This window comes from Pelobates fuscus, chromosome 7 (genome assembly GCF_036172605.1).
Source record: "Pelobates fuscus isolate aPelFus1 chromosome 7, aPelFus1.pri, whole genome shotgun sequence".
NCBI lineage: Eukaryota > Metazoa > Chordata > Amphibia > Anura > Pelobatidae > Pelobates > Pelobates fuscus.
The window spans coordinates 35,210,491-35,238,387 of NC_086323.1; the positions used below are offsets into that span (position 1 = coordinate 35,210,491).

General features: G+C 38.8%; 1 protein-coding gene across 3 annotated transcripts in view; it reads right to left on the reverse strand.

Annotated features, from left to right (window-relative positions):
- NEGR1 (neuronal growth regulator 1) overlaps positions 1–27,897 on the reverse strand; it is a 473,994-nt gene that overhangs the window by 280,526 nt on the left and 165,571 nt on the right. For all 3 annotated transcript variants that reach the window (XM_063427922.1, XM_063427923.1, XM_063427924.1), the window contains exon 2: positions 19,039–19,274. In XM_063427922.1, the coding sequence (XP_063283992.1) occupies positions 19,039–19,274 (236 nt within the window). The remainder of the gene's footprint in view (positions 1–19,038; positions 19,275–27,897) is intronic.

Genomic DNA, 27,897 nt, shown 5'->3' on the forward strand with positions numbered 1-27,897 from the left:
ACAAATTCTTACAAATTCAAACTAAAATGTTTTCATTTTAATGATTCAAAATTAACAATATGGGCAAGGATAGTTGTTTTCACCTCTATGGTGAAATGAGTTTGTTCTCCCTTGAAAACTCAAATTGTGAAAATCTTGGCGGGTTGAATTTTTCATGAATCCCATGACATAACATCCCATTAAGCTACAATTTTCACAAATGAGAAGGAACACATCACTCGTGAAAGATTATGCCCATCAGAATATTTTTTTTTTAAATTTGAACATGGAAAAAATTTGAGCATATTGTGAGCGAATTAATAATTGTAATTAATGAGAATCATTTAAATAGCTTCTCGTATTGACCAATTAACTTTAGGGCATTCGCAGAGCTTCGGTGATGGATGGTTCTCGAATGGACATGACTTGTAATTTGATGATAGAAAATGAAAACATAGTTTTAATTACGTATTTTCAAAGACTCGTAAAACAATACTGTAAAAGAGTGAGGCTCTTGCCTGTCCTGTCTAATGTGAAGGAGGAAAATTGTATTTGTTCTCATAAGCTATTGAATTATTAAATCTAAGTTTTTCCTCTAAGATATTTTGTGTTTGAAATCAACTTTAGTTATCGTACACAGGTCCAAATATTTTGCATGGATCCAGGTTGATTGCATAGTTCTACAGATCCCTCTTTCCATGGTTAGCCATAAATGTGCCCATACAAATCAATTTAGCACTGTATACATCTAAGATATCTTACATGTCACTGTTTAATAAATAAATGCTGTAATGGCAGTACAATCATAACGTAAATTTGGTTATTACGTATTTACTTGGACGTAAAAACCCAAGGGCAGAGTACAGAATATTTGATAGAGTCCTAACCTCAACATCTGAGGAAAGGGATTTAGGGGTGATTATTTCTGAGGACTTAAAGGTAGGCAGACAATGTAATAGAGCAGCAGGAAATGCTAGCAGAATGCTTGGTTGTATAGGGAGAGGTATTAGCAGTAGAAAGAGGGAAGTGCTCATGCCATTGTACAGAACACTGGTGAGACCTCACTTGGAGTACTGTACACAGTACTGGAGACCATATCTTCAGAAGGATATTGATACCTTAGAGAGAGTTCAAAGAAGGGCTACTAAACTGGTTCATGGATTGCAGGATAAAACTTACCAGGAAAGGTTAAAGGATCTTAACATGTATAGCTTGGAGGAAAGACGAGACAGGGGGGATATGATAGAAACATTTAAATACATAAAGGGAATCAACACAGTAAAGGAGGAGACTATATTTAAAAGAAGAAAAACTACCACAACAAGAGGACATAGTCTAAAATTAGAGGGACAAAGGTTTAAAAATAATCTCAGGAAGTATTACTTTACTGAGAGGGTAGTGGATGCATGGAATAGCCTTCCAGCTGAAGTGGTAGAGGTTAACACAGTAAAGGAGTTTAAGCATGCGTGGGATAGGCATAAGGCTATCCTAACTATAAGATAATGCCAGGGACTAATGAAAGTATTTAGAAAACTGGGCAGACTAGATGGGCCGAATGGTTCTTATCTGCCGTCACATTCTATGTTTCTATGTTTCTATGTTTCTATTAAAGATGCCACTAAGGTAAAGGTGAGAGTTAGGCTCAGAATAGCCTGTTGTGTTGGTTAGGGTTAAATTTGCTGAATTATTATCTATACTATCTATTGTACTGGATAGTATATACATTATTAAACACACCAGTCAAGTCATAAGACTTGCTTTTCCCTCAGAAATCTCACATTTGCAGTGCTGTTACGACTGCACGGGATTATTGGTGGTATATGCAAATGAGTTCAGCAAAGAACCACTTTTTTGACTCATTATTCCACTTTCAAAAATGTTTCCCCCACCATAACTATATTGATCTATATTACTGGGTGTGGCGGTACTTACCTGATCTGCGACCTGGCCAGAGCTCCTGAATCCACACAAGCCATGGGCAGCACAGCGATATGGGATTTGCTAGCGCTTTATAAATAAGAAATAATAATAATCCTTAAACAGTTGTGCGGCCTGTCTCTGATAATTAAGAATGCTACTTGCATGCACGAGCACGCTCTTAAAGGGGCAATGGGAGCACGAAGTACTTTCAGGCTCCCATTGGTTCACACCCATTTTGAGGGGTGCATGCATGACATGGACCAATCACAAGTGACTTAAATGTATTTAAACCTCCATAACCCTGTACACTGTGCCCTATTGTGGTTTCTGTCCCAGTGCGCTCCTTGATCTATTGTGTTATACTCTGTTATTGACTTTGGCTTTGTTACTGACTCTGCGTTTATCTTTAACCCTTTCCTGTGTTATTTGTCTGTCTTACTGATTACCGTGTACCTGCCTCTGGCTAGTTCTCATTTTCGTTCTCTCTCTGTTACCCTGACCTCTGCTCGGTACTGACTATTCTTTTTCTTGTTAAGTCCGGCCATTGTAAGGTTATTTCTTTGTTTTGTTCCTTGCTGTCCTGAATTCTGTGTGTTGGTGTACAATTGTCACATCCTATTCCTGGCTGCGGATCAATTCTGGAAATGGCTTCTGGTATCCAGTACTCTTTTTACAATTCTTGTTTAGTTTTTTTTTGGTTTTCTATTCTATGTCTGGTTTTCTTTATGCTGGGTTTTCTGGGTTCATTCCTTTATTCCGTTCCTGGAATTCCCAGTCTCTTGGATTCCTTTAAATGTTTGTTTTTTTTGTTGCCACACCCGTTCCTTTGCCATTAATCCTTTTTGTTTCAGCCTGTTCCTGCAGGCAGTGGGTTAATTTCCTCTGCTCCTTTCCTTGCAGGTAAGTACTGTGTGTATTTTATTATTGTACTTGTAGTCATGCATAGCTAGCAAGTTAGAAACCCATTAGAGTACTTTGCTGCAGTGTTTGGCTACATACATCTTGGCCATTTATGTATGTCTAAATCTCCAATGTTTATTACATATATAGTACTTAGTTATTTCTCCTCTTGTTTTGCCTTGTATCTCTTGTCTTATTTTATTTTGTCTTGTATTCCCAGTTCCCATGTACAGTCCTGTCCTGTCCTGCCCTGTCCATGTCTTATTCATGTTTCCCTCATTTATTGTGTACATGTTCTGGGTTCTGCTTTCTGTCCTGCTCCGGTTCTCCTAGTCTTATCTTGTTTTCTTGTTTGGTGCCTGTTCTAGTTTTGCCTTGTATCTAGTACTGGATACATATCTGCTGCAGAGCCTCCCTATCCAGATCCTGAAAGGTCTGCATATTATTATCTAGCACCTGGGATCCGCAGAAGCTGCATCAGGGCCTGGTATGTGGCCGCACAAACACTGGTGCTCAACAACAGGGGGCGTGTGCTAACCCAGAACCAAGCCCTGATAGTCCATTTCCACGCTGTGACTCCTATCATCATCATCAGGCATACAGGGGTCCCAGGACCGCCACCCGCGACAATTACACAGTGACAATAGGTAGTTATTTTCCAAATTGGCTGCACATGATGCTAATTATTATGCAAACTAACTGAACATACCCCTCTGTTCCTGCGTGTCCAACTTGTCTGGTTACAACTACATGTCTGTTCGTCCACCCATTGTAAAGTGCTGCGGAATTTTATGGCACTATATAAATATCATAATAATAATAATAATAATAATAATAACATGGCGCTAGTATTGATAAAACTGACTAAGCACAATGCTAGTTGCAATTCAAACTAGCTGAGCATGATGATACGCAAAATGCAAGCTGAACAAGACTAGAGTTGTAGCCTATATCAGGTAGAATGGAAAATGGTTAATAGTAATCGCTGTAATGATGTTATTATTATACAGTATCTCACAAAAGTGAGAACACCACTCACATTTTTGTAAATATTTTATTATATCTTTTCATGTGACAAGACTGACGAAATGACACTCTGCTACAATGTAAAGTAGTAAGTGTACAGCCTGTATAACAGTGTAAATTTGCTGTCCCCTCAAAATAACTCAACATGCAGCCATTATTGCCATTGGCAACAAAAATGAGTACACCCCTAAGTAGAAATGTCCAAATTGGGCCCAAAGTGTCAATATTTTGCATGACCACCATTATTTTTCAGCACTTCCTTAACCCTCATGGGCATTGAGTTCACCAGAGCTTCACAGGTTGCCACTGGAGTTCTCTTCCACTCCTCCATGGCGACATCACAGAGCTGGTGGATGTTAGAGACCTTGCACTCCCCCACCTTCCGTTTCAGGATGCCCCACAGATGCTCAATAGAGTTTAGATCTGGAGACATGCTTGGCCAGTCCATCACCTTTACCTTCAGCTTCTTTAGCAAGGCAGTGGTTGTCTTGGAGGTGTATTTGGGTTCGTTATCATGTTAGAATACTGTCCTGCGGCCCAGTCTTCAAAGGGAGAGGTCGTGCTCTGCTTCAGTATGTCACAGTACATGTTGGCATTTATGGTTCCCTCAATGAACTGTAGCTCCCCATTGCGGGCAGCACTCATGCAGGCCCAGACCATGACACCCCCATGCTTGACTGTAGGCAAGACACACTTGTCTTTGTTCTCCTCACCTGGTTGACGCCACACACGCTTGACACCATCTGAACCAAATCTATGTCCTTAGTCTGCTTGTCTTCAGCAAATGTTTTTTGGGCTCTCTTGTGCATCATCTTTAGAAGAGGCTTCCTTCTGGGGCGACAGCCATGCAGACCAATTTGATGCAGTGTGCGGCGTATGGTCTGAGCCCTGACCGGCTGACCCCCCACCCCTTCAACCTCTGCAGCAATGCTGGCAGAACTCATACGTCTATTTCCCAAAGACAACCTTTGGATATGACGCTGAGCATGTGCACTCAACTTCCTTGTTCGACCATGGCGAGGCCTGTTCCGAGTGGAACTTGTTCTTTGAAACTGCTGTATGGTCTTGCCCACCGTGCTGCAGCTCAGTGTCAGGATCTTGGCAATCTTCTTACAGCCTAGGCCATCTTTATGTAGAGCAACAATTATTTTTTCAGATCCTCAGAGAGTTCTTTGCCATGACGTGCCATGTTGAACTTCCAGTGACCAGTATGAGAGAGTGTGAGAGTGATAATGCAAAATGTAACATACCTGCTCCCCATTCACACCTGAGACCTTGTAACACTAATGAGTCACATGACACTGGGGAGGAAAAATGGCTATTTGGGCGCAATTTAGACAGTTCCACTTAGGAGTGAACTCACTTTTGTTGCCAATGGTTTAGACATCAATGGCTGTGTGTTGAGTTATTTTGAGGAGACAGCAAATTTCTACTGTTATACAGACTGTACACTTACTACTTTACATTGTAGCAGAATGTCATTTCTTCAGTGTTGTCACATGAAAATATATAAAAAAAAATTACAAAAATGTAAGGGGTGTACTCACTTTTGTGAGATACTGTATATGATTGTTGGTATTTGAGATCTAATTCAGGACTTTGGAGGACTATTGTTGAGATAAACCGACATTAAGTAAGAAATTGAAACATGTTTATTAGAGCAAAGTTAAAAAAATAAAGAGTCCCTACGGCCACAGATGGCTCTCTCATATTTTCTGTAATACTTTTAGACTGATTACAGATGGATTTACTACACTTGTGTGTCTACAGTTAATGGGGCCCTTTAATAATTATAGCAAAACATAAACAAGTAAGATTCAAAGATTTTACCCAAATTGTTATTCAACAGACATGTAGTATTTCTTAGGCCTGGTACACACTGATAACAAGACCTGTATCTGAGAGAGCAAGAATCCTATTCAAGAAAGCAGAATATTGTCTCGTTTAGCTGGTAAGTATCCTTCAAAAGCCCCTGGAAAATCTCATATTTTACTTCAAGTTGATCTGTTTAAGAATTATCCTATTAGTTCCACATTCTAACCTTGCAAAGCCACACAGAGAGAACAAATTAGACTTTGCAAGCCGGTGAATCACTATATTAATATTTGGAATTCATTCCGTACACATGTAAAACATAAGAGACATACATTATCGGGAGCTACAAGATACATTCATCGAGCAGATATTGAGCCATTGATAAAAAAAAGCAATCAATTCCCCCTCCTCGCACGGATGTGAGTTGTGTGTGTCTGTTTCTATACAGTTCCAAGCTGTGCTCTGCTCCGAACACGGTGATTAACACAAACATTATTTATTGAGCATTTACTTTAATTGCTGTGCAGGGAAAGGAAATTTAAAACCAGCTTATACATGTGTATATAATTTATATATTAAGCCTCAAGTTAAATCCTATTGTGTTTACAATTAACGCCCTCATAAACCATGTGCAGGTTAACTACTCTCTAATCATGCTAATAAGACCCTAGAGACCCGATTATGGTCAGGCTACAATATACATCGCAAGTTCTCCGAACATGCATAACATATAGCAGCCTTGTTTTCTCCTGTATGTATAAATTTAGGAGTCTAGCCAGCTCCTTGGTTTTGCACCCCTCCCTGTTACAGGTGCCTTATCTCAGGACCCTATTTAAGCCTTGTACTGCAGAGAACTCAAGATGGAAGGATTTCCCCAAGTGAGTAGCTCATTTAGCAGACAGAGTAGGACCTGCCAAAGATGGGGTACATTGGCGTTGTGGCAGGCTTATGCAATGTATGATCATATAATGTAACTAAACCCCCAGACGTGGTCTGAGTGCAGTGGTAGTTTAAGTTTAACCCTGAAATGTAAAGCTTTGCCATTTAGTAGATACAGCATTGCTTGCATTTGCCTCTACTGTCAACTCTTGACAACTCTGGGTAGTTGTTTTGACTGCATTGCATGTGTGTTGATGATTCTTTTGTGGTGGGGATGTGATCAAAGCTGTGAGTGGGGAGGCAGCTTGTGGTGCTGTCTTTATGGAGATGCTATATATGTATGGTACATATGTGAGGGGAACCAAATCAAACTCGGTTCTCAAGGCTAACCTCCATTTAATTGGAGAAGCACAGTTCTGGCTGTGCACGCACTTTCATCCACAATGAGGCCCATTAGATTGGGTGAAAAAGAAGCTTCGTAGTGAAATTGCAGGAGGCGTATCGAGAGGCTACGGGGATCGATCTCGGCATTGGAAAAATTGAATACCCTTTATTCCAGTTTTTATTTAGATTTAAAGAGAACCTTATAGCGTTATGAATACAGGTTTCAGTGAAATAAGCTTGGACTGTGTGTACAATGTTCTACATGCCATTTAAATTTATCATTTTAAAATACATCTCAATTTCAAGCTATAGTTGTGTAATAGTAGACAATATATACTATGAACATTATTTGGCACTATTAAAAAAACAGTAACTGTGTTAAAAAGCTAATTAAAAATGATTTGTTGTGCAGTAGGCATGCGCTTCCTCCATTATTTTATAAATATTTTAATCACACTATAGAGAGTTTCTCAAATAAGTCACTTTGTAGATGGGAGGCATGCTTACTAATGCACCATAGGTCTTTGAAATCTGAGTTTATCACTTTCTCCCTCATTATGGTTGACATGTTTCCATTGAGAACTTATTAAAAGGAAGCAGGACAAGGCTGTCCCTCACAGGCATATGATGAACATTGGTGACCAGGATTCATGTTTTATTATTTTTTTTTTCTTTTACTGCGGGTTCAAACTGTAACATTACCAAACATTAGAAAAATATTATTTTGTAATACAGACACTCAGATCGCATATGCACCAGTGCTACCTGTGGTATAGGGCGTCTAACTAATGAGGTGCTACTGTTACTTAAATATAATGTTGCCATTTTGAGCAAGCCATTGATACAATATTTAATGCCCTAAAACCTCAAGGTACCCCTATTTTAACCTTAGGGAAAATACACTCCTGTATAGAGTAGTGCCTTAACCAGACTCTTATTTTAGATACCAACTCCACATGAATAATTAGGGGAAAATGCATCAGATCAGCAAAAAACAATTACAGATTTTCTGCCCTATTTTTACAATTATTCCTGTGAAGTAAACAAAACTGTCCCAGATTTGTCAAAGAAAAAAATAATAATATGATGTTTTGCTTCCGCTATTATAAAATTTAGATATATACAGCCACTTTGTGATCTGGCCATTTTGTTCTTTTGAAATCTAGTAAAAAAAGTAAAAAAAACGGAAAAGAAAATACATATAGAAAACCCCAAATAAAAAGCACCTGAGCTAGAAACTGTATAATTGAATTAAAACAATTAATCTATTATTTATGTTTTAACAATCCACTCGGCATTTACAGTCTTAGGATTGTTTATATTATGTATAGCTTTCCTGGGTTTATTAGAGCATCTGAGTGTTCAGTACTTTCTTCCAAAAGTCTAAGGTAAGCCATCAAGACTCCAACACACAGTTGTCATGTATCATTCATGGGATAAGGGAGTTCCTGTGTATTACAATTTGTAGACTTTGCATAGCAAGTCAAATAAACCAAGATTAATTAAGAACAACATTAAAACCACTGACAGGTGAAGTAAATAACATTGATTATATCGTTACAATGTTACCTGACATGGGGTGGGATAAATTAGGCAGCAACAGTTAGTTCTTGAATGTCATGTGTTTGAAGCAGGAAAAATGGACAAGCGAAAAGATCTGAGTGACTTTGACAAGGGCCAAATAGTGATGACTAGATGACTGGATCAGAGCATCAACAAGTCTTGTGGGGTGTTCAAGGCTGCCCTAGGCTCCTTTATGCATGTGGGGAGTAAAGGCTAGCTGTATGTTCCTATCACCTGGAAAGATTATGCTTTGGGCCCTGGGAATGTACATATTTAGCTCTATAAATTGTAAGGGACTGTGTTACATGTAAGGGACAGATTGGTCACTCCCTGACTCTGTGGGTATTTGTGACAGGAGACCTTGGGTATAGTATTTATAATACCAGGGACCCCAGGTTCCCTAGCACCGTCATTATAAATTTACTCTTGACATCAACATCAAAAGCATGGACAAAAAGGTTCAGTAGGTATTTGCTTGTCCACCATGTGGTAGATTCTAGCATTTATTGTACAACATTTTGTGTTGAGTAAGAGGTAATGGTTATTCACTAACCACTGGTATTTAATTTCCTCCATCCTAAAAAATCATAAAGAGGAAAAGGGGAGCTTGAGTACCATTTTCCTCTGAATTCATTTAATTTTCTAATTGTTGTCTAGGATCCTTTTGGTCTTGTGCATCTTTATTTTTCTTTTAATCTGCTGCTCTCCTATGTGCCACTAAATGGGTTACTTTAAACTGTGGCACACATACCAAGCGCTGATAGAATCAACAGCTTGAGTAACCACTTCAAGCAAGTGGCCTGTTGGTGTGGGTTTCTGACAAAATTAATATATATATATATATATATATATATATATATATATATATATATTAAATTTAATTGGAAAAATGCCTATCACTAATATAATTTTGAAGGCACATATTCTCTTCGTGTTAAATAATTTTGATCTACACTGCACCATATTTGCAATTCTTTTTTTTTTTTTCTATGCAAGCTTGTCTTCTTGAAACAGCATAGCTAGAGATACATTATATTCTTTTTATATCTTGCAATTTTCCAGAGTTATGTTTATTGGTTGCAAACATTTTTAATTTTGTTTTATTGTTAAATAAACACTTTATTATTTCGTTTTTAGCAGTGAGATTACGTTTGTACAATTTACCAATACTGCACAGAGTGAAGGGAATGGTTGCTTAAGAAAAAATGTTCTTGGCCCCAGTAACCTAGAGAGGTCGGTGATCAGCGCTTCCCCCCCCCCAAAAAAAAAAAATACCTAGTTGTATTTATCTACCCTTATTTCACACTACTGATACAATATGCTTTTGTCATATTTGAATTCTAAACAAGTGTTAAATTTCAATAATATAAATGACTATCAAAAGTAAAGTTGCTCACCGTTTTAGGGCTAAATTAAAAAGATTTTACAATTACAGACATTTTTTGTAAATCACAGAAAGCATTGTTTCTACTTCATGACTTTTTTTCTTTTCCTAAAGAGTAGTAAATATCACACTAGTATAAGTGGGAATATTATTACTATTATTTTTGGCATTTACATAGCACCAACGTATTCCGCAATGCTTTATAATATTATAAAAGGAGGACATTTAACAATGAATGAGGCAATTACAAAACGTTACAGGAGCAATAGGTTGATGAGGACCCTGCTCAGACGAGCTTACAAGATGTAGAAAAAAGTCTATTATTGTACTTTACCACCTCATGAATAGATCTAATGTTGATACATTGGTTTGCACTTCTGATACTGTGTATCCAAAAGCAGGTTTGTGAATGGCATTTAGATTGGAAGCCATCCTGGTAACATATGATAATAATGTGGAAATCTTGCTCTAGGCATTGTCTACAATAATATGTATATGTATCCAGAAACACAGAGCACTGCGTGCAGCGTGTGGACATTTATCATCTGTTACACATAGAATGACAAATTAAATATTAGGCAAGGAAGTGGTAATTAGACTTGGGAGGTGGTACATTGCTCAAAGCATTACACAAGACAGTCTGACAGGCAGGAGATTTTCCTGCATACTGGATTGATAAATAACTTTGACTGAACTCTATAATACTGATCAGCATTAGAAAATCACTGCTCGTGTTCAACCCAAGTACAGGAAAATGATTATGTAAGAGAATAGGATGTTAACGGCTTACTACACAACAAAACTCTTGCAGGTTCTAGAGTAGGGTTGATGAAATTGATACATCTGTGGTGGTTAACAAACATTGTAACAAGAAGAACTATTTGTACATACGTACAATGAGATATAAGAAACCTCTAACAATATCACCATATGGTCATTCTACCTCATTCTCTGTTTTTAATATTTATTAATTCGTTTTTTGACACTTTTTCACTGAGTTTTGTCCACATTTGTGTATTGTTTTTTTTTTTTTTTGTTTGTGTGTCTATTGAATTGAATAGTATTTTTAGTATTACCTACATAAATTAATTTATTAATGGTGGTAATTTTTTTAAGATCTGGTCCCCTAAGATCTGGTTCCATTTTTTAAGATCTGGACTTTTTCTGCAATTGGGAACTATTTCTTAAGTTTGTATTTTGTCTAATTTCCATTTGGGTTAAACCCCTACATCCACTGTGTCCGATTTTTATACAGGGTGGACCTTCGGGTCCAATACCTGTAATTATTTTTCAGGTTCAAGAGTACTTAGGGTTGTCATATGTCCAGGAAAACCAGCAAAGCCCTAGATTTTGTGAGCATAAATAGGTCTTGTTTGGCTAAAAACTGGAGTTTTACTCAGCAGGATGGAATATTTGTCCAGGCACGTTAGAGAAATATAAATCAGTGTTCCTCAACCCTCTCCTCTAGGCAAACCTAACAGTCCAGGATTTAGGGATTTCCCATGTGTGTTTTTTTTTTTTTTTTTTTAAAACACCTTTGACACACCCGGGTAATCCCTAAATCCCAGACTGTTAGATGTGCCTTGAGGAGAGGGTTGAGGAGCACCGATATAAATAAAAATAAATAAACGGTGCGCAAATATTTAAAGATATATACAGTGGCGGAACTACTGAAGTCACAGGGGTCACAGCTGCGACCGGCCTGTCACTCCAAATGGCCCAGCCACCCCGTGGACTCCTGTGACTCCTGGTCCCAGTCATTTCTGCGGCGCTTTAACAGCGCGGTAGGGCCACCTGCAATGCAATGATGTCAGATGTGGAGGAAGAAGAGGAGAGCCAGTGCAGGAGGAAGAGGGGGAGTGGAGAGAGTCTGAGTGGGAACTCTGACTCCCACCAGCCTGAGCCACTGGACCCCAGGGAAGTCACCCTCCTGCACCTAAAAGGTAGGAAACAGGAGGGTGACTAAAACATTGTGCATGTGTGATTGTTTGTGTATGTGTCTTAATGAATGTGTGTGTGTCTCTGTATGTATGAATGTGTGTGTGTGTCTCTGTATGTATGAATGTGTGTGTGTCTGTATGAATATGTGTGTCTGTATACATGTGTGTGTGTCTCTGAATGTATGTGTTTGTGTGTCTGTGTATGTGTGTGTGGGTGTCTCTGTATGTATTTGTGTGTGTATCTATTTATGTGTGTATGTGTCTCTATGTATGTGTGTGTCTCTGTATGTATAAGTGTGTGTCTCTGTATGTGTATGTGTCTCTATGTATGTGTGTGTCTCTCTGTATTTATGTGTGTGTGTCTATGTATGTGTGTATGTATGCATGTGTGTGTCTCTGTATGAATGTATGTGTCTGTATGTTTATCTGGTTTTTTGCATGTGTATCTGTTTATATGCATGTGTATCTGTATGCCAGTGTGTGCTCTGTGTATCTGTATGTGTGTCACTGTTTGTATCTGTATGAGTGTCATTCTGTTTATTTTAATGTTTGTCCTTAAATGTTTGTGTATCTGTCTGTATGTGTGTCTGTGTATTCGTATGTGTGTCAGTGTGTGTCTGAATATCTGTATTTGTGTCAGTGTTTGTATCTATAGGAGTGTAATTCTGTGTATCTCAAAGTGTGTAATTCTATGTGTCTGTGTATATGCATGTGTGTCTGTGTATATATATATATATATAAATGTCTGTGTATCTGTGTGTTAGTTTATGTCTGCATTTGAGTGTGTGTATGTGTATTTGTGTATGTATCTGTATGTGTTATATGGTGTGTTTCTGCATGTATGTCAGTGTGTGTTTGTATGAATGAGACACATTGAGGGGCTTGAGTGTGACACATGGAAGGGCAGGCAAGGGGGAAGGAGGGAGTGAGACATATGGGGGGGGCAGGGCAATTTTTTCGCATCGGGCCCTGATGTTTCTAGTTACACCGCTGGATATATACATTCTATAGATTCTCCTTGGCCACAATTTTGGCAAATATCCTTGCCCGGTTTTACTATAAGTATAATGTAAGCTTGTAATGTTTTTGGAGAAAGTCTTTTATTGTCAGAAATCAAATTACAAGCATTGAGTCAGTGTTATGTTAACTGGGACGAGAAGGTACCAAGTTGTCAGTCCATCAGCAACCGATCTTGTTTCTTGCTGGTTGCTTAGTTTACTGAAGCTAAACTCAAGAGAAGCTGCCTTACAAAGACTTCACATTGAACTGCATTGGGAAGGCTGTGATTGGATAGCCAGAGAGTATGCATGACATTGTATTACTGCAATGTCATGCGTACAGAGATTATTTTCTTTGCTGAGAGACTGTACCCTAACGACTGAGTGTGTATAGCTGATAATCTATAGGAAACATACATTTTTTATTATTATAATTTATTATTATTACATGAAATTGTTTTATATATGTTACTTTATGTTTGGTAATTATCAAAATTTTAAAGAGAGATTGTCATGACTTTTCTGGCTCTCTGCAATCTAATTAAAGACGTTAGTGTTACATTTCTGTAACACGCACCTCCAGTCCACCTGCACTTCTCCTGCAGTCTTCGTTAACTTGCCATGCTTGGGCTAGTGGGGAATAACTATCCCAATGACATCAGTAAGTTAGCTTCTAAATGCAGTGACGTCACATCACTCCCTCCCCATGTTGGCGCTGATAGCACATGCACTGTGCTTGCTATGGGTAGGAGCTGAGGGACATCATGTGTGTAGGTCTCTTCTGCTCTCCCTGCATCTAAATTCCTCGGCATTGAGTGTCTGCTGAGGAATTGAGATTCAGATGGTAGAAAAAACTATATTTAAATAGTTTTTCTCCAAATCTATATACCGTATTTATCGGCGTATAACACGCACAGGCGTATAACACGCACCTCATTTTTAGAAAGAAATTCCAGGAAATTTCCCCCCTCATGCCATAGTATTCCCCCCCTCATCCCATAGTATTCCCCCCTCATCCCATAGTGCCCCCCCTTTCCATAGTATTCTCCCCCCTTCCATAGTATTCTCCCCCCCATAGTATTCTCCCCCCTCCCATAGTATTCCCCCCTCCTCCCATAGTATTCCCCCCTCCTCCCATAGTATTCCCCCCTCCTCCCATAGTATTCCCCCCCTCCTCCCAAGGTATTCTCCCCCCCTCCCATAGTATTCTCCCCCCCTCCCCTCCCATATTATTCTCCCCCCCTCCCATAGTATTCTCCCCCCCTCCCATAGTATTCTCCCCCCCTCCCCTCCCATAGTATTCTCCCCCCTCCCCTCCCATAGTATTATCCCCCCTCCCCTCCCATAGTATTCTCCCCCCTCCCATAGTATTCTCCCCCCTCCCCTCCCATAGTATTCTCCCCCCTCCCCTCCCATAGTATTCTTCCCCCTCCCCTCCCATAGTATTCTCCCCTCCCCTCCCATAGTATTCTCCCCCCCTCCCCTCCCATAGTATTCTCCCCCCCTCCCCTCCCATAGTATTCTCCCCCCTCCCCTCCCATATTATTCTCCCCCCTCCCCTCCCATAGTATTCCCCCCCTCATCCCATAGTATTCCCCCCTCATCCCATAGTGTCCCCCCCTTTCCATAGTATTCTCCCCCCCTCCCATAGTATTCTCCCCCCTCCCATAGTATTCCCCCCTCCTCCCATAGTATTCCCCCCCTCCTCCCATAGTATTCTCCCCCCCTCCCATAGTATTCTCCCCCCCTCCCCTAGTATTCTCCCCCCTCCCCTCCCATAGTATTCTCCCCCCTCCCATAGTAGTCTCCCCCCTCCCCTCCCATAGTATTCTCCCCCCCTCCCCTCCCATAGTATTCTCCCCCCTCCCCTCCCATAGTATTATCCCCCCTCCCCTCCCATAGTATTATCCCCCCTCCCCTCCCATAGTATTCTCCCCCCTCCCCTCCCATAGTATTCTCCCCCCCTCCCTCCCATAGTATTCTCCCCCCTCCCCTCCCATAGTATTCTCCCCCCTCCCCTCCCATAGTATTCTCCCCCCCTCCCATAGTATTTCCCCCCCTCCCCTCCCATAGTGTACTTTCCCCCCCTCCCCTCCCATAGTGTACTTCCCCCCCTCCCCTCCCATAGTGTACTTTCCCCCCCCTCCCCTCCCATAGTGTACTTTCCTCCCCCTCCCCTCCCATAGTGTACTTCCCCCCCCTCCCCTCCCATAGTGTACTTTCCTCCCCTCCCATAATTACTTACCTGTCCTGAAGCGTGGGCTGGCTTCACAGCGCGCACCGCGGTACAGGAACTTTAATTTAAGGTTCCGGTTTCCGGCGGGACTGAAAGGAAGTGTGCACACTATTGTGCACACTTCCTTTCAGTCCCGCCGGAAACCGGAACCTTAAATTAAAGTTCCTGTACCGCGGTGCGCGCTGTGAAGCCGGCCCACGCTTCAGGACAGGTAAGTAATTATGGGATATCGGCGTATAACACGCACCCACGATTTTCCCCCTATTTTCAGGGGAAAAAAGTGCGTGTTATACGCCGATAAATACGGTATTTGCTATCAATACTACTAGCACAATGCATAGATGGGATTTTATACTCTTTTAAAATAGCAAAAGTGAACTTTATGATGATGGATACCTTTTAATTGTTTACCAATTTGTGTGCAAAAAAATAAATAAATGTGAGAATATGCGCTAAACCAGCAGATGCAATCATTAGGAACTATAAAATGGCAAAGATATATTTCTGTTCATTCTACAATCTCAACCATTTATAAAAGTAAGTGCCGGTAAACAAGTTTAGAAATGAGCTTATAATTAGACATTCCAATTAGATGGGTCTATTATCAGTGCAAGCATTCGTGATGCCATTAATTGTACTTCCCGGTCTGCCCTTTCTTTTCATTGCTTTCAGTCTTCCATTAAAAGGATCTGCAGAAAGGCAGCACACACCTGAACAGGATACATTGTAAAGTTGTAGCCAGGGCCAACTGATAAGATATTCAATATACAGAACATTCCATTTAAAAGTAAGTTTTCATTTTCGTCCGAACATTAATTATGCATTCATTTTCGGACGAACATTAAAATGACCGAGTTCAGTTTTCGGTCGTTACATGCAAAAATTAACACAAACTCGATATTCAACGAAGGAACCAATGAATAAATGGTTTGGTACCAAAGTTTTGTTCATAATAATAATAGTTCATATTATTTTTATTTTCTATATTTTTATTCTAGATTTATTTATTAAAAGTTACTTTTTAAGCCTATAATCTTCTCAGCAAATCATACACAGGTAGAATGGCATTTTTTTGTTTATTCTCTACAAAGTTTTGCTCAGTTCCATTCGTGCATCCACGATTGTGTGCAAAGTAGCAGCCGATGACAGTGCAGCAGTGAGCATTTTCTGACCAATCCTGTGACCACAATCATGGACCGATCATCATACAGTGATAGGGAATGTTTTATCACGTTAGTTTCCTGCAAGAATAGACTATCCTGAGACTGCCTGTCAGTTTGTTTTATCATTCCCTGATGTCTTAACACTGAATGTGAGACAGTGAACTAGCATTGGTTGGGTTGGATCAGATTGTGTTTTGAGAGATCTTGTAGTTGGTGATAAAGTGATATATATATATATAGAGAGAGAGAGAGAGAGAGAGAGAGAGAGAGAGAGAGAGAGAGAGAGAGAGAGAGAGAGAGAGAGAGAGAGAGAGAGAGAGAGAGAGAGAGAGAAGAATTTAAATAGATTGGAGAAAATTAAAGTTAAATTTAGTTATTTAGTAATTTTCTTTTTTCTTTTTTTCATAATGTAAAACCACAACAGATACATATTTTCCATTCTCCAGCATTTTGAGCAAAATTCAGAAACAAAAAATGTTATTGCCTTTTTGCCAAACCAAAAACCCATATAGATAAAAGAAAATTCAGACAGATAAAATAACAGATGAAATTATTATCTAGTATTACCTTTTTCATTGGACTAACAGAAATTGTAAAATGACAAGTATTCGGGAGATCAAGTCTAGAATTGAGAAAACGGAGCATCTTCTTAAAGCCTGTCATTCCAAAACATTGTGTTAGTCCAATAATAACGGTATTACAAGATATTAATTTCATGTGTTATTTTTTGTCGGAATTACTCGACTAATAATGCTACAATATTTACTTCAACTATATTTATATACATTGCCATTGGTGAGGTCTAGAGCCACACAGTCATTCAGTTCTGGGCAAGGTCAATCAAGCCTTTTATATTTTCTGGAGTTAATAATGTATGTACCATAAACAAGCTAGTAATAACACTGAGGCTCCTGGATTGATTGATTGGAAACTAGTAAAAGGTATTCTTCCTAGTTAAATGCTATAATATCAGTGTTTTAATATAATTTTCTCTTGCAAGGCCTACTTTAGGGAAAATAAGATGCCAGATAATATCATATTGTGACAATGGCAGATATAATTTTGGTAAGACTATGTTTATTGATTATTTTAATGCACAGTCATCATTAAACTAATTTTGTTCAAAAATCATCAAACTAATTTTCTTCCAAAATGCAAACCTTTAGTGTTTAATACAGTTGTTCTCATAAGGGTACTGAATATAATTACTGAACCCAGCTAAAAAAACTCATCCCATCATTCTGGAGATCAATAGTGGCTTCAGTGGTGGACTGTGAAAATGGAGGATCCATATTTGATTTAATAACTGCTTTATTATGTTATTATGTTATCATTTATATAGCGCCAACAAATTCCGCAGCACTTTACAGTGGGTGTACGAGCAAACATGTAGTTGTAACCAGACAAGTTGGACACACAGGAACAGAGGGGTTAAGGGTCCTGCTCAATGAGCTTACATGAGGTAAAGTGGCACAAAAGATAAAGATAGTATTAGACTAGTGACAGTTGCAAGAGAGCAATCAGTGGGGAGCTATTAACAGTTTAATTGATACGCTTTTATGAAGAAGAGGGTTTTTAATGATTTTTTTGAAGGAGTGGAGACTGGGTGAACATCTAACGGAGGAGGGAAGTGAGTTCCACAGGAACAGTACCGCCCTCGAGAGTTCTTAAAGGCAAGCATCAGAGATGGGAGTATGGACAGAAGATAGACGTAAGTCTTCAGCAGAGTGTAAGGGCCTAAACGGGACATACTTGTGTATTAGGGAGGATAGATAGGTGGGAGCAGCATTATGTAGAGATTTGATAGCAAGAACCAGAATTTTAAATTCAGTCCTATATCTTACAGGAAGCCAATGTAGGGACTGACAGAAGGGTGAGGTGTGGGCGGTGCGGGGGGGGGGGCAGGAAGATGTGCCTCACCGCCGCATTCATTATGGACTGTAACGGTGCAAGTTGGGAGCACGTAAGACCACTGAGAAGCGGATTACAGTAGTCAAGGCGAGAAAGGACAGTGGAATGGACCAGCACCTTAGTCGCATCTGGCGTTAAGTAGGATCAGATGCGCGCAATGTTTTTGAGATGGAAGTACCAGGATTTATAGCACAGTAGACCACATAGCTTATTGTATAATACCTGGACCAATTTTGTTTATGTCTTGAAACTGCACCCTTACCTAGTCTGAGTACTTGTGGGTAGTTTAATAAAAATCCAATGGGTTGTGCTTTCCACCCCACCATTATTTCCTTTTTTTTCTCTTCCCTCTAATGCAATTATGGATATGCACACTTAAGATGTAATTCATGCTTAATTCAATAAGTCTCTCATTTGCAACCTCAAATCGTATTATGCTTCATAATGTTTTATGCTATCTTTTTACATATTCTCATGTGAAGCTATTTTTAACTGATCCTCCCAACCCATATTTTTTGTTGTTTATGTACTGCACTGCCTATCTACTAAAAATAAACAACTATTTATAAGAAATAGAAAAACAGACAAATTTTGAGTGAATTGGTAGCCAGTGATTACTTAGAAAAATATTATGTTGTTTCTAAAAATAATTTGTGTGCAGAGTAACAGAATAATCAAATCCCAATAACTCTTTCAGACTCAAACCATAAATGACTTTCCCAAATTTTCAGAGGTCAGTGATGGGTAGACCACGTGCTGCAAATGTTCATAAACCAAATGCTGTCTAAGCATCATAGGAAGTACAGCCTTCATACAGGTGTAGTATTAAGGTAATCTACCACTTTTGTAGACAGTTTGTTTATATTTTGAATGTAAAGCTTAATTTGTCAGAAAGATAATTATATAATTTGGAGAAAAAAACAATGGAGTGAATTCTTACCATGAACGGTGAGATGAACTTGCATCGTTCGTGGGCTGTGTTCAGTTTGTACTGAGCAGGTATATGGCCCGTCATCTGAAATGTCCACTTTTTGTATCCGCAGGCTGTATTCCTTTTTCATTGGTGAAGTTGCAATGGACACCCTTGGGTCCACTGACCATTTGTCCGTCCCCGCAAAAATAATACTTGATCGATTTAACCAAGCACCTTTAGAAGCACCATCTTCCAAGAAGCACCTGCAGATAATAACAGTCAAAATTATTATTACTAGGCACAGAATGCAATTCTGACACACGTAACACACAGATATTGAAACAGAAAGGTTGATTTTTTTTGGTTGTAAATTAAACAGTTAATTTGTTATCAAAAGCCAAAAACAACATTATAATTTGTATGCATTTCTACGTAACGTCCCATTGAATCTCTCTGTAGCGGAACCCTATTGTGGCTGTCCTCCCTGTATTGTGGATTGCCCTCATCTACCCTACCCTGGCCCTAAAGACAAATACTGTGCCTGGCCCTTGGATTACCTCAGGGCAGTGTTGCTACTTCAAATGGGTACTTCGGATACCGTCGACGTGCCGAAGTAACCGTCGAAGCTTTCGAAGTCGTTGAAGTGCGCGGCATCGAACAAAGGACCACGTGGCGGCGGCCATTTTAACTCCGAACATCGCCGACCCGTACCATCGACTCCACTTCGACTAACGTCGAAGTACCGGCCGCACTTCGAACGGGACTTAGACATTTTTATGCCAGAAATTGACCGACCGCACAGCTCAAATCTATGGAACTATTTTGGGCAGGAAAATGTGCTTGCGGTCGGTCATAAAGGGACCTCCAACTAACTTTTGATCTGCTGGAGGGATTGGGACGATTTTTGAGAGGATTACTAATTAAAGGCTACTGATTCTGAAAATTTTATGTTTGTAGCACAAATATTATAGAAGTTATGGATATGGTGTAAAAGTTATGTTTGAAACTGTACAATAATGGGATTATGTGTCACACTAAGGGGAGGGGATGTGTGGGTTGTACCCAAGATACCATTGGTTGTTTTATGCCTCCCCCTGGGTGTGGCTTGTCTGTGTACAGTTGCAATAAAAGGCAGGCTGGATTTCTGTTCCTGAAACTGTGTGTCGTCCAGTTATTGGGATTGCTGTGGGGATATCGCTGTGTTATTTTGCCTGCTGGAAACTCTGCCTATGGATTTACTATTGCCTTGTTCCTGAGCCTTCCTGGGATCGTCAAAGGAGTATAGCTGTGGGATATCAGCTCTCCGCTACACTCTCCACCACCTCTAATGAAAGTATATTCCTTGCACCTACAATATATTTTTAATGGTGAAAGTTATTTTCTGTAAATAGCACTACAAAATTATTTCACAGATTGGCCTTCTAAATTGTATGTAGATTTTAAGTTAGAGTTTGATAGTGGTACAATTAGACTTCTTTTATGCTAGTTACAAATCAAAATGATATTCTACCCTTGTTATAAATGTATTTGTGAATAGGGCTGGTTGTATGATTGACAGACAGAGGGGTGCAACAAGGTTAATTTAGACAATTACCAATTTCTATTGGACTCTGCATTTTTTGTAAAATGAATTAAAAATAAAATAAGACACACTCTTCATACATAACATAAAGCATTTCAGCAAGCTAGAGTTCTTTAGGGGTTTGGAGTGCTCCCTAAAATTAATTTTGGTAGAAATTAAGTATGATTAAAAGACACACTAAGGAACACTTTATTTGAAAGACAATATATAGGCACTAAATATGCCCTAAAAAGTGAAAATTAATACTTATCTCAAAGATATGGTGCGACAGCCTCCCAGGTCACTACCCAGAAAAGATGACCTTTACACAGCAAGAATACAAGACAACAAAGGAATTTGGGATACGGCTGTAAATCTAAAACAAACAAAAAAAATTTAAAAAAACTAAATTGTATAAATGTAATGCACTCACAAGATCACGTGAAAATAGCGCTCTCAGGTGCCTCCCCCGAAAGCAGTGGGGGGCCAAGTGATCCTTTCTGTTGTTCACCGATGGATACACAATGCAGGACTCCAGTGATGGTGAAAAAATGGCAGCTTTATTGATAAGGTGAAAAAAATTCCACCAAATAATTATAAAATATAATATAAAATAAAATATAAAATGCCAATAGGTCCTACGCGTTTCGTTCACTATATGTGAATTTCCTCAGGGACCTTAGAATAAAATGATAAGCACAAAACAATGACAAACTTGAAATATGTGAGGAATTTTTTTCACCTTATCAATAAAGCTGCCATTTTTTCACCATCACTGGAGTCCTGCATTGTGTATCCATTGGTGAACAACAGAAGGGATCACTTGCCCCCCCCACTGCTATTTGGGGAGGCACCCTAGAGCGCTATTTTCACTTAATCTTGTGAGTGCATTACATTTATACAATTTTTGTTTTTTTAAATTGTATTACACTATGTATGCGTTTTGTTTGTTTTAGATTTACAGCCGTATCCCAAATTCCTTTGTTGTCTTGAACACTTTATTTGAAACAGCGATGCCTATATTCTCCTCCTGCTTTTGAATGTATTAATACTTTTCAGCCTACGTTTGATGTAATATGTTATTTCAAAATGCAACTTGTTTAATTATTTTGATTAATTTGCGTAATGACAAGGTTTGTACTAAAATGAGAAATCTTAAGGAATTCAAGTCCAAAACAGCTGAATTGGATAAATTCTCCAAGTCAGCTATGTTTCCAGTTTGGCTATTTTGGTCTAAATATTTAAATTCACTTGGAATTCACTCTGAATTCATGCAAATTCTCCCTTTAGCAAAAAACAAAAACAAACAAAAACAAACAAAAACAAAACAATTGTAAGTTTAAATGTTTCTTTTAGAATAGTGCATGTTTACATTTTATTTTAATGAACTCAGAGTGCATGTATGTTTTTTTTAATGTTCAATGACTAAAAAAAAAAAGAGTTTCATTTTAAAGTAAAGTCTTGTTTTGTATTGCTGTGATTGAATTTAAAGTTGTAGAACGGAGTCCAAATGATTCTTTCAAATGAAAGAATTGTATGCACTTTCTGTTTATACATAAAATATTACTGCATTTATTTAGAGGTTTGTATTTTCAGAAGAAGCACTTACATTTTGCATTGTATTTACATTTTCTCGTGCAGTTAAAAGGCTTCTAACACAAAACACATTTTTTTTCTATTGAAAATAACTGAACCGATCAATTATACCCTTTCTCCGCTAATCAGTATGTTTGTGAAATGGCTAAGGTGGTTATTGTGAAGCATAGAAGTATCTGGGTAGAACATCAGACAAAAATATTTCATAAAAAGACTATTTTAAAAGCAAAAATATAGTGCATATATTATCAGATATGCAATTAACATTAAAGGTCTCTTTGACAAGCAATCAAAAATGCTTCACCAAAAGGAACAAAGGTACAAAAGGCAATTTTGAGTGATGCCTTTATACTGATAAATATACAGAAGGTTTGGGTTCCATTTTTTTTTCATAAAGCAAGTTAGTACAAAGTTTGGCTCAGTATTGTGGGATATGTAGTTCAGAAATATCTCTAGTACATAGAATAACCGTCACTGCCACATAGTATGCAGGATTAACATAAAAATTGTGATTTGAGTTTTACATTTAAAATTATAAAAAGGTCACACAAACATATGCAAAACTACAATCATTCCCTATTAAGGTTATTCACTAAATTCAAAGAGGATTCAAAGAGATTTTCACATTTTAGGTAGCCATTCTGAAAAGACTTTTCAGATATTTTTTCCAATTCGGCTATATTGGTCTTAAAATTTAAATTTGTGGGTGTGGGGCCTGACTGTCATGGCGGAGAGATGTGTTTTGATCAAGCTCCTCTCTAATCTTGACTATTAAAGCACTCTTCAGCCTCACACAGCTTAAACTGAGTAAAACCAAGTGACTCATGAGTCCTTAGTTCTCATTGTGAACTGGTGTAGCAGTCTGCAACTCTACAACAGCCACCTTGCTATACCTTTGAGAGCATGTGGCCTAGCGTGCACCGGGCGGAAGAGGTGGCCGATCTCCCAGTCTGGTGCAGCCCGGCAACCACCTGCATTGAACAGGAGCCCTGTAACCCCCCCTTGGACTGGCGGGGGTGATCCCGGTCCACCCTTGGGAGGCTTTCCTGACCTAATGGGTGCACCTGGTGAAACCATGAGGGCTGCTGGAAAATCCTATGATCCACCTAACATGGCAGATGCTACATGGATCCCTGACATCATCGAGGAACAGCATGATTTCTTGTCCAAGCTGCAGAAAATATTCAAAAATTTCTGGCGAAAACTTGAGCATGGGGCACCCCAGACTGCCCTACAACAGACACTGCCCGGACAGACACTTAACTCGACAGCTACCTTCTAACCCCCAGCAGATGCAGAGCCACAAGATGGCGGCGGAACACAGGGCACCCAGCACTCCAACAAAAGACGGCACAATGGAGGAAACCACTGCAAGCCAGTGCTGGATCTCTTAAAGTTTCCAAGGTACCGGGTGCAGCCCTGCTTCAACTGTTTGGCTCAGCCGACTGGTTCCCAGCATACCTGCCCAATTACCACACTGTAATGTGTCTCTGCGCGAGAGGGCTGCTAGGCCTGACACCGGGACCTCCATGGCAGTTGTATGTATGTCCCCAACAGAGCATAGGTCGAATCCCAGGCTGAAATTAGGTGCTTTCTATCCGTAGTATGCTGTTGCACCCAGCGCTTCTGCAGGATGAGAGGGAATCTTATCTCTGCTTGTTACTTCTGGGACTCATGGCTAATTAATCTGTAGGGCCTCCTGGAGGTTTTTCTTTTTTATTATACTTTTATTTCACTATCTGTTAATTTCAGTAACATGCAATATACTCACTGATCTAACGTTATCTGTACTTTATTTCATCTTGTTTATACCTCTCCAAATCTCTAAAAATGTGAAGCATACTTAACATGTTATATCCCATAAGTTTTATATTTTGCTTGTCTAAGGTGTCCATGTTGACATGTTATTATATTCTTGTCTATTTCTCTTTGCACACCAAAAATAAAGAATATTACAAAAAAATTGAAATTCGTCTTTGAATTCACTTTGAATTCTCGCTTTAGTGAATAACCCCGTATACCTCTAACATTCCATATTCCTCAAAATGGTTAATTAACCCATTCACTACAGTCACTTTTTGCTTAAAAAAAATATTTTTTTTTTTTTTTTTAAAACAAGGGATACATAGCTAGCATATATATATATATATATATATATATATATATATATATAAAAAATACAAAAATCCCCTGCACTCACGCTTTAACCACTTCACTGCCGGGCGCATTTACCAGGACTCCATATGATACAATTCCAAAATAGAAATGGCTGCTCTCCGGTCTTTAAAAATAAAGTTTTATTGAATAAAGTTTTTGGAATTATATATATATATATATATATATATATATATATATAATTCCAAAATAGAAATTACTGCTCTCTTATATATATATATAAGTAGCAGTTTTGTGTACAGATTTCTTAAACACACTTAAAAGTATCTAGGTTTATATATTTTTTTTTCAACTGTTGGAAAAGAAAAGGTTTTGCCCAATAAACATTGTCCATTAACTGGCATTAATTCACACACAGTCTGAAATGTTAGTAAAAAGGCAAAAACACAATGTTCTCGCTTACAGGAGGTGTGACAAAAATAGAAGTATAAAAATGGTCAAATAGCCTTCTTTTAGGTATTTGGAAGAGCCCTGAAGGCTTTACTGGCAGTACTGCTATACTGCTGCTTTAATCTTTATAAAATCCCAATTTAATGCTAACAGTGAAATAATGAAAGTCTATTCACTCCCTCTATCCTGACTGGTGGAATGGTATAACTTACTGAAACTTCCTTTACTATTCTGTAGTAGAAGACAATAAATAGGTGGCTAGTGGCTCCTGTCAGAGAACTCCTTTCCTCTACCTGCTGGTAATATTTCCTGTAGTATTACATGAGGATGAGTGAGGCGTTATGAACAGATTTTTGTTTTGTAGAGTAAATGAAAGCAAATACTTTTGTAAACAATTCTGGGAGTGAAGGGACGATGCCCCTTAATAACAGAAATCAAATTTATCAAGTACATTTTTCTTTTAAAAACTCCAGTAAATGTATAGATTAATGCAAGATGCTTTAAGAGGAACACTAAAGGAACACTAACGGCTGCACTTGATGGACCCATGTCTCTTTTCAGTTGTGTAACTATGTAACCAAGGCATGTTTATGGTACAATAAGGCACATGTTTGATGTTATGGCAGCCATGCTCTGGAATCTCTCTAATACTCAGTCTTAAATGTTGTACTTTGTAATGTATTAGTGCATATATTCTTACTTTTTGTTATTGTTACTCTTGGTTGTTGTTTTTTTATTAGCAATATCTTTAAGCTTTGTAGTTATTTAAAATCATTAAACATTCTGATAAAACTGGCTCAAAGAAATGGGCAGAAATGACCTTCAGATTTTGACTTTTTTTCACTATTATGTTTTCATATTCCTCGTAGACTTACTCTTGCTGTCTATTATACATATTACGTTTGTTATCATGGCAATTAAGGTAACACACAACACTGTATTGTATTGGGTACAATGTTAAAAACGGCGTTCTTATGTTCCAACAACAGATAAATACAGGAAGGAATGGCGAGAAAAAGCTGTCAATTTTATTACATAACACAAAAGACATTTTGGAGCACATTCTGAGTTTATTATAATCTCTCTTTCTAAACTCAACAGGCTAGGCTACCTACAACTGTACACAACTAAGAACTAAAGACAGAGACAAAAGTGTATTATATATAAAAAAAACTAATATAAGATTAGCTTTGACATCTTCAGAATCAAACAGTAAAAGTCGGAAAGGTCATTCCTAATTGAAAGTCTCTTCTACACGTATCAAGTGGGAAAAATGCTGTATGTCCCACACAAAAAAGTAATGAGAGAAGTGAAAAATCTAGAACTCTGACAAGGATTCTATAAAGCTTGTTCTGTAAAATGCTGAGAATTGTTTAAAATCAACAATAGAGAACATAACCTTTTCTCGGTGTGTTTCAAAATGGCTTTGACCATGGAGTTCAATAGATTTACACATGAGGGTCCTGAAGATGTGAGGGACATTTTCTATCGTGCTTCTATTATGTTCTTAAAAAAGAGGGGGTCGTATCTTTATGTTTCAGGTACCAAAGCTTTGTTTCTTTTTTGTGAAGGTATTTCTGTCTGCTGGAAAGCAAAAGTCATAACACTGATTGGCAACATCATACTATTTTTCTTTTGTCAGTTGGGAGGTGGTGGTCCTGCCACAAACCATAACCAGAAGGATAAAACGAATACGAGTGTGCATATATATCTGGCATGAAGAATTGAAGAATTAATGGTTAGCTATGTTTCTCTAATAGATAAAACTGTGTGCTCTGGGGTCTGTACACCAGTTACCAACTGTTGCATTAATTAAATCTAAACGTCGTTATTTTTCTATTATAGTCTAAAGTAAATAGGTTTAAAGAGATCTATTGATCAAAGATATGTAATTTGTGCATTGAAAATACAAAATATCTATTGAGTTTATTCTGTTAGATACCTTGATGGTTGAGTAATGGAGAATAACACAATATCATGCCATATTCTCTTGACAAGAGCTATAAAATAATGTTGAGTTCACCTCTATCTTTGACTATGTATAGTAACCTTTCTTCCCCACTCATTTTATAACCCCCAAACCCCAGTTTGAATTGCCACATTGGTGACCTGTGTCTAACTGGATCTCTGTTAGAATCGTAGCCCTCAAATGCGAGGCACAGAACAATTGCATGAAGTGCTACCCCCAGCTTGGAAATTATAATCAGTCTCCTGCTCTACTGAAAACTTTAGCATTTCCTTAACCCTCAATATCACCTCTGAATTCCCATTCTTATTCCTTCAAAACATATTTCTTGCTGTTTTTGCCGTTCCCAATGTCCAGGTTATAAGACCTTTAAAAAATACTTTAAGGCGTGTCCTGACTGGTGAACAGAGCGGTAGCATGTATTAACGGCTCCGTTCCAACCCAACCTCAAATGAGCAATTAATCCCGAAAAAAAACAACGCAATTATCATCCGCAGTACAGAGATGTCACAGCTAAAGGGGAGGAGGACCACTGACAGGTCCGAAAAAGCAAATTTCTTTACCTCCAGAGCCGGGCAACACAGAGCTCAGCAGCCGCATGAGCAGGCCCAAGATGGCGACGATGATCCTGCAGACCATGCGGAGCAGACGGCGGATCACACTCCTGCCCTGACACAAGGAGTACTGAAAGCCCTCCTGGAAGAAATGTCAGGTAAAATCCTGAGCAAGCTGGATGATGCAATGAAAGACATCCGCAAAGACCTGCACGAGCTGGGTGCAAGAACGTCACAAATAGAAGACAAAATGGCGGATTATGAAACGGCCCATAACTCCATGGCGGACACCATAGACGGCCTCCTAGCCCGACTCGAAGAGCAAGACGTTAAAATGGCGGATATGGAGGACAGAGCCCGCAGAAACAACCTGCGCATAAGAGGTGTATCTGAATCCGTAAGTACACCAGACCTTATGGCTCACATCACAGGGCTCCTAAAATGCCTACTGCCTGACTGGCCACAGGAGATGCTCCTGATAGATAGGATCCACCGAACAGCAAAACCAAGTTTCCTACCACCTGAAACCCCAAGGGATATACTGCTCCGCATGCATTATTTTCACGCTAAAGAAGCAGCCTTAAATGCTAACAGAACGAAGAAAATAATGCCGGAGACATACAAAGATATTTCAATATACGCAG